The sequence below is a fragment of the Lottia gigantea genome, assembly GCF_000327385.1.
Source record: "Lottia gigantea unplaced genomic scaffold LOTGIsca_12, whole genome shotgun sequence".
In the NCBI taxonomy this organism is placed as follows: Eukaryota; Metazoa; Mollusca; class Gastropoda; family Lottiidae; genus Lottia; species Lottia gigantea.
The window spans coordinates 4,007,448-4,015,527 of NW_008707225.1; the positions used below are offsets into that span (position 1 = coordinate 4,007,448).

At 30.5% G+C, this 8,080-nt stretch overlaps 2 protein-coding genes across 2 annotated transcripts; one reads left to right on the forward strand and one right to left on the reverse strand.

Moving 5' to 3' along the window:
* Nucleotides 1-380: 380 nt before the first annotated feature.
* On the reverse strand, nucleotides 381-2,178 carry LOTGIDRAFT_110702 (hypothetical protein; the record flags this gene model as incomplete). Its single annotated transcript, XM_009048304.1, has 6 exons — nucleotides 381-526; nucleotides 628-684; nucleotides 935-1,007; nucleotides 1,393-1,491; nucleotides 1,760-1,929; nucleotides 2,109-2,178. Coding segments are annotated over 6 exons (615 nt in total), but the record flags the coding sequence as incomplete, so codon positions are not given.
* An 802-nt stretch (nucleotides 2,179-2,980) lies between these two features.
* On the forward strand, nucleotides 2,981-7,664 carry LOTGIDRAFT_110879 (hypothetical protein; the record flags this gene model as incomplete). The annotated part of the gene is made up of 8 exons (XM_009048305.1): nucleotides 2,981-3,178; nucleotides 3,570-3,680; nucleotides 4,540-4,716; nucleotides 5,555-5,710; nucleotides 5,950-6,061; nucleotides 6,314-6,394; nucleotides 6,622-6,825; nucleotides 7,240-7,664. The coding sequence occupies 8 exons, from the start codon at nucleotides 2,981-2,983 to the stop codon at nucleotides 7,662-7,664; spliced, it is 1,464 nt and encodes a 487-aa protein (XP_009046553.1).
* Nucleotides 7,665-8,080: the final 416 nt, after the last annotated feature.

The following is an 8,080-nucleotide window of genomic DNA, read 5'->3' on the forward strand; positions in this document are numbered from 1 at the left end:
TATAACATAAAAATATGAATAATGAAATTGGTATCACAGTTGGTGTATCAAGAAATAAAGTTCAGTAACAATTCATTCAATCCAAGGTTTCATTTTTTAGAGCAGTACCTCTCCTGAAAGATGATAATGTACGGTAATAATTATAAATGTAATGGAATATGAAAACAGAACAGAGAGAAATGTCAAATCAACAATTTAATTTTCCAATTCTTCGACAATGTCTCCCTGATAGGTTAAGTTTAAAAATAATTATGACATAGATCAAAACAACCAATATCCCCTCACAGTTTATTACATAGATTTAGTAATCCTATTTGTAACATCTGTTGTTCATACAGAGAATCTTCAGTGCAATTAATATAATCTCTTCAATTTGTTTACTATTGGGTATAATGACAAAATAAAAGAAGAAACCTACTTGTTTTTCTGTTTAAAACTTGCGTAAAATAGGATGATGGTATAAAGCCATGTTGATCGCCAGGAGAGAGTATAACATTATTCACTGATTTATATACTTTGATATTATCTACAAACACAGCATAACATGTCATCATTGAAGTTACTTTCAATATTTATAATAAAAGAACAAATTTAAGCACATACAGTAATATTAATTAAAGAAATTACCTTGAAGAACCTTTTGTAGATTTAGATAAATAACAACTTCACTGGATTGTCTCATACCTGAAATAGAAATCTTCCATGGATAACCACAATACCATAAGCTAAGCTGTGTCAGCAATTTGTATGTTATATTTTACTACTGATTTGTAATTTGCTATTATGAATTTGTTCTAAATTAATGAAAATATCTCAGTTAATAAAAAGAGATCAGTCTCTGGCCCCATTAAAAATGGCATTTATCAACCAATTCAATTCAGAAAATTTTGTGATTAGTTTGGGTGTATCCAAAGGTGTATGTAAAAATATTTACCACTTATGACACCATTCTCACCAGGTTCACCAATAGCAAAATGTATATGATTTCTATTTCTTCTACTTAATCCCTGAATTTTTGGAAAGTAATCCTTAATATCACTGTCTTAATGTTACCAAATAATTTCCGATTGCCAAGAGAGGAGAGTTAAAAACAATACCAAATATTAATTGAGTTTGATCATAACATTTGATCCTAGTTTCTAATTTAGTTTGCTGCAAAATTGCTGCTTTGGATCATTGCTTTGTGTTCTAGAATCGTTATTAAAAATTTCTGAAGACAAATCTCTGATCATTGAAAAGCTAAATTAAGCTTCACAATGCCATAGGCTAAACCTAATAATTCAAGAACTTCATCTAATATTACCACTTTTTTAATTTCCTATCATCTAATAATTGTACAGGCTTGTCGAAAAAGCAGGCACAAGGGAAGAATTAAACTAATTTATATACTACCTGAGTTTTTATTGAAGACCAAGCTGTTAAGTTGGTGCCATGCACAACAGTAGGATAATCATCAGCATTGTCAACTAGTGTAAGTTCTAAATCATCTACCTGTATTTGAATAAAATACTCCAAAATATATCATCTCTACTTATCAATTCCCCACATATTTTGATTTACGAAGGATATTTTGATATCGAAATATTTTAAGCAATTCAAATTATTTCTCTTATTTGAAAATCTGACACAATGTCATTAAGTAAAATGTCTTCAACACAAACATAAATTTTTACTCTTGATGACAATACTGGTAAATCAAGAGGATCAATTGGCGCTACTTAGTAATTATATCAGTTATTGCATCAAGGAAATGTTTTACCTGTATACTATGGCCTTGATTAGCTCTAATTAACAATCTACCTGACTCTCTGTCATCCTTAATAGCAAATCTATTTTTTTCATTGACTGCTACGACATGTTTGATATCATCTTCTGTATAGTTCTTAAACTGATCTTTCTTTAGGACTTCATCTACATACAGGAAGCCACCTGGAAAATACTAGCAGGTTGTTAAGTGTCAATTAAGACAGATAAAAAATATAAAATGTGAACACTATGATCACTTTTTATTATTCAAATGTGGGATTTAAATCATGATATTTGTCTAAGATTTTATTTGGATACTAATTTGAAGGTCATGCAAGTAATACCCATAATAGCCTACAGACCTGGTAAATATTTAAACCCTTCCTTCTCTGCACCATGTCGTAATAACCAAGACAATGATTTAGAAAGTTTAGTTGTAGAATCACCACCCTACAATAAATTAGAAATTAATTTACACTTCATCTCTAACAGTCACTTTTCCAATTAACTCCACTTTTCTGGTGTCCCATGTAGCCTGTAAATCTGTCAATTTGGGTGATTTTGTTTAGTAGACACACCCATCCAAACATAAAAGTAATAATTACGAGTCTTTCGAATAAATTAAATGAAAATAACTTACAGTCCGTCTTCTGCCTACCCTATGAGCCATATTTCTTAAATTTTTATCTCCGAATAAATCTTATTTATTAGGTCTCCGCAGATTTTGCAAAATTGCATGAAGTTGTGAAATTAAGAGTAGTAAAAATGTAAACAAAGAAGCGTTATCTCCCATAAATATAAAACGTGACATTGGACGCTTCGTGTCAGGGGTCGATTGGTAACTGAAGAAAATTGGATATTTGTGAATTTATTAAAATGGTTTGCATGATATATTTCATATGATGTTCATTTTCTGAATATTTTTTTCGATTCTGTATATTTTTCACCAACTGTTAATGTTTTAATCGAATGATTTTAAAGTATTCAAGGACTCGGACCACCACTTCTTTTAGGCCTACTATAAGTGATTTCTGACTAAACACCAAAACGTGCAGTTTAACAAAAATTTAAAATTTGACTCAGAACGACTTATCTTATACATTTATAGAGAACTTTAACTAGAGTAAAACTTCAATATCTATCATCTGAAGAGTAGGATAATGCCTCAATGATTTCAGTTGATCATGTGTAATCAATTCTAAATTTAAAAGCATACAGTAACCTATAATATTTTATGATATTTATCTTTGAAATTGTTAGTATTAATTGGAAGGCATTAATAAGTAAGCTCAATATTTTTTTTCAGACTGATTTTAGAATAGAGACAGATAGTTTTGGAGAAATTAAAGTGTCTAAAGATAGATATTATGGAGCTAATACAGCTAGATCTATAATAAATTTTGATATTGGAGGGGATAGTGAACGTATGCCAGTAAGTAAAAGAAATTCTTTACATTTTTTACATAGGATAACAATTTAGGTTCACTTAGGATCTTTTCTATCTTAGATTATCTGTAAGCCATTTACAGCTTGGTTGACTGGATTAGGAAAGTAGACCCCAATTTCATCTATCTGTATGCCTATCTATTTTCGAATCTGACTAAAGGGTTTCTTACAAAGTAGATCTTCAAATGTTAAAAATAAATGTTAATCAAGTATGTTTTTTTAGAATAAATTGTATCGGCACATGTCTTATTATTTCTTAGTTGAAAATTTTGAAGCCTGATATAGTCGTTCGTTTGGTTTATCTGCAGTGAGACCGTTTGATGTCCAAAGACACTAATTGTCAAATTTATTAAGCAAATGAGTATTCTGATTTGTAGCTACCACTTATTAAAGCATTTGGTGTTTTAAAAAGATGTGCAGCAAATGTGAATAAAGAATTTGGATTAGATGATAAGATAGTTGATGTCATTACTCAAGTTTGTGATGAGGTATGAAGATAATTATTTCACTTGCTTAATTCATTCCACATATTATTTTAATTCAATTTAAGTTTGTATCAACTAATTAAAAAATAAAACCTTTATAATTACATTTCCCTTTGAAATTTATTAATTAATGTTTGTTAGGAATGTACATTAACTTTGAATAGACTAAGACAGACTGGTAGACTTCTGCATTTACTGTTGGGCCTACATACAAATTCTATTGAAGATCATTCTTATCTATTATTGAACAGATTATTTGATTTGCTATATAAATTGACCCAAAACAGAAATCAAATAACACCCTTGTCAGATCATGGATCTGATTCGCATAATCAGATAGTTCAATTACAAACTTTACAAATTTATGTTTACGCTTTACCAGTTTCCAATAACACTACCAGTTTACATTAACACTTTACATTAACACTTTACCAGTTTACATTAACACTTTACATTAACACTTTACCAGTTTACATTAACACTTTACATTAACACTTTACCAGTTTACATTAACACTTTACATTAACACTTTGCCAGTTTACATTAACACTTTACATTAACACTTTACCAGTTTACATTAACACTTTACATTAACACTTTGCCAGTTTACATTAACACTTTACATTAACACTACCAGTTTACATTAACACTTTACATTAACACTTTACAATAACACTACCAGTTTACATTAACACTTTACCAGTTTACATTAACACTTTACATTAACACTTTGCCAGTTTACATTAACACTTTACATTAACACTTTGCCAGTTTACATTAACACTTTACATTAACACTTTGCCAGTTTACATTTTAAACATTAACAGAGGAATCTAAATGTATTATATAATTTTGTTTTAAGATAATAGAGGGCAAATTAAATGATGAATTTCCTCTTGTAATATGGCAGACAGGATCTGGTACACAAACTAATATGAATATAAATGAAGTTATCAGTAATAGAGGTATAGAAATATTGGGTGGAGCTCTAGGCAGTAAAAATCCAGTTCATCCAAATGATCATGTCAACATGTCACAGGTAGATATAGTTCAATATTTATTGGGTATAGTTCATCATAATGATCATGTCCTGGTATAGTTCATCATAATGATCATGTTCCAGTATTGTTCATTATAATGATCATGTCCTGGTATAGTTCATCATAATGATCATGTTCCAGTATTGTTCATTATAATGATCATGTTCCAGTATTGTTCATTATAATGATCATGTTCCAGTATTGTTCATTATAATGATCATGTCCTGGTATAGTTCATCATAATGATCATGTTCCAGTATTGTTCATCATAATGATCATGTTCCAGTATTGTTCATTATAATGATCATGTTCCAGTATTGTTCATTATAATGATCATGTCCCGGTATAGTTTATCATAATGATCATGTCCTGGTATAGTACATCATAATGATCAGGTCCTGGTATAGTTCACATAATGATCATGTCCCTGTATAGTTCATCATAATGATCATGTCCTGGTATAGTTCATTATAATGATCATTACCTGGTATAGTTCATTATAATGATCATGTCCCGTTATAGTTCACAATAATGATCATGTCCTGGTATAGTTCATCATAATGATCATGTCCAGGTATAGTACATCATAATGATCATATCTTGGTATAGATCATCAAAATGATCATTTTCAGACCCTCATTGCTTTTGAAATTCACAATAAAATCATATGAAGATTAATATCTCAAAAAGTTGAAGAAGAGGAGAAAACAAAACAAAGTTTGTTACTTTGGGATGTTTTCACCAACCTGTAGCCAATTTCACATGCCTTAAAGTAATTGGTTGCAAAGAAGAATTTATTCCCTTAGCTTACCCAGAATTGTTCTTTTTATATTGCAGAGTTCTAATGATACATTCCCAACAGCCATGCATATAGCAGTAGCAGTAGAAATAAACAATAGATTATTACCATCTTTAAAATTATTACACAGTTCTCTAAGTCATAAAGTACAAGATTTCCAAGATATTGTGAAAATAGGCCGAACTCATACTCAGGTATGTAAATGTTTATTGTTGCTTATGGTGATTTTAGCTACCTCAGCGTAAATTTAGCTTAGTGCAATTTTAAAGGGGATAGTATTTGGTGGCCCTAATCATATCATATCATATCATATCATATCCCAAACTTCTAGTTACCTAGTAAATGATTGCAAGAAAAAGACCATATTCACACATTTTAACCAAAAGCTAGAATAATCGTTATATTTCATTTGTGATGTTAATTAATTTTTTAGGATGCAGTGCCTTTAACATTAGGACAAGAATTTAGTGGGTATGTTACACAGATAGAGTTTGGTATAGAAAGAATCAAATCAACTTTACCTCGACTTTATCATTTAGCAGCTGGTAAGATCAATCATTATTCATTCACTGAAACCTGTAACATTGTGATCTGTTCAATCTGTGTTTATTCCAACCTATTGCAACTGGTTGTGGATTGGATTTTCCTGCTATATCAAGTAATACTTCTGCTGAAAAAGTGACTGTCTGTCCTATTTACCTTTAACATACTGTTACGGCATTACATTTCGCATTGAGCTTAAATAACAAAAAATTCATTTTAAATTGACTATTTTGTTTTATTTTGGTATTTCAAAGGTGGTACAGCTGTTGGTACAGGGTTAAATACAAGAATTGGTTTTGCTGAAAAAATAGCAGAGAAAATAGCAGACTATACAGGTAGATATGGAATGTAATTCATATGATATGTTAAACTACCTCTCATGAGTTCTGATTCCAAACTAAATGTTAACAAGTACACAAAAATTGAGAAATCATCCTTTTTCAGATCAAATGTCAAACATTTTTAACCTGTATGATTCATGGCTGACATTCAGTGCCAACTTCTTGGAATAGGCTTTGTAGATAAAGAAAGAAATTGTCATCTTGAAATTTATTCTTGAAAGGGTTACCATTTGTAACAGCACCAAATAAATTTGAAGCTTTAGCTGCTCATGATGCTATGGTAGAAGTCCATGGTGCCTTGAATGTAATAGCATGTAGTTTGATGAAGATTGCAAACGACATCCGATTTCTAGCGTCAGGACCAAGATGTGGTCTAGGTGAAATCAGTCTTCCAGAAAATGAAGCAGGAAGCAGTATCATGCCAGGTAATTTCTTTGAAATAATTCAGTTCAGTCCTTCCTATCAGAGGACTGAAAAAAGGAACTGGAGCCTGCTAACAAATATCTGATTGACCAGGTGATAGAATGTAATATGAACTATTTGTGTGGCTTTAAGAACATAAAACTTGGAATTTCGCGTCCCAAAAATTATGAAGAGATGTAATAGTGTGCTTTTGTTAAATGGTATGTGTAATTTTGAATCTGAAATATCTTACATTTAGCAAAATTTAAGATGACCATATCCCCTTTATAACAAACTATATACCAACATCCATATGATACTGTGTAATTTATCATGATCTACATTATAATGGTAATAAATCAAAGCTGCTACAAAATAGTTGGAATATACATTTTACATTGGAGCATTGCATGTATTATATTGAAATTATGTTTCAGGAAAGGTGAATCCTACCCAATGTGAAGCTATTACAATGGTGGCCGCTCAAGTCATAGGTAATCAAACGGCTGTGTCTGTTGGTGCCAGTAACGGCCATTTTGAGTTAAATGTATTTAAGCCAATGATAGTGAAGAATGTTTTACAATCGACAAGATTGATAGCTGATTCTTGTGTATCATTTAGCTCTAACTGTGTGGTTGGTATTCAAGCTAATACAGAGAAGATTGATCAAAGTTTAAATGAATCTCTTATGTTAGTGACTGCATTGAATCCCCATATTGGATACGACAAGGCCTGTCAAATTGCAAAACTTGCACATTGTGAGGGAACGTCTTTAAAAAAAGCAGCCTTAAAACTTCAATATTTAACAGAATCTCAATTTGATGAATGGGTTGTGGCCAAAAATATGATTGGTCCAAAATGAATTTCTTTGATGCCTTTATTTTGCTGAATTAATTATATTATATAATCTATATAGTTAAATACTAATCAGTATTATATTTTATGCAATAAGTTTTAATATTTTGGTTTGAATTGCTTGGTGTTATTGAAAAGGTCATATTTTTTGTATATTTGTTTCAAATGTTATTGTTTCTGAAACTATATTTTCTTATGGTTATAGATATACATGTTCAAACTGCCTTAAAAAGTCTCCCTTGCCGATATTCATCATGCATGCCAATGATATTCCCAAATTTCTAAGGACCATCTCATGCTAACTCTACAGAATACAACTGTTAATATTCTTTAATTTGTATCTTCATAAGGCTTAAGATTTTACCACACATTACTTTTTGTCCAAGAGGTCGAAGAAAGAAAGTGCTCTTTTTACTGTATTGT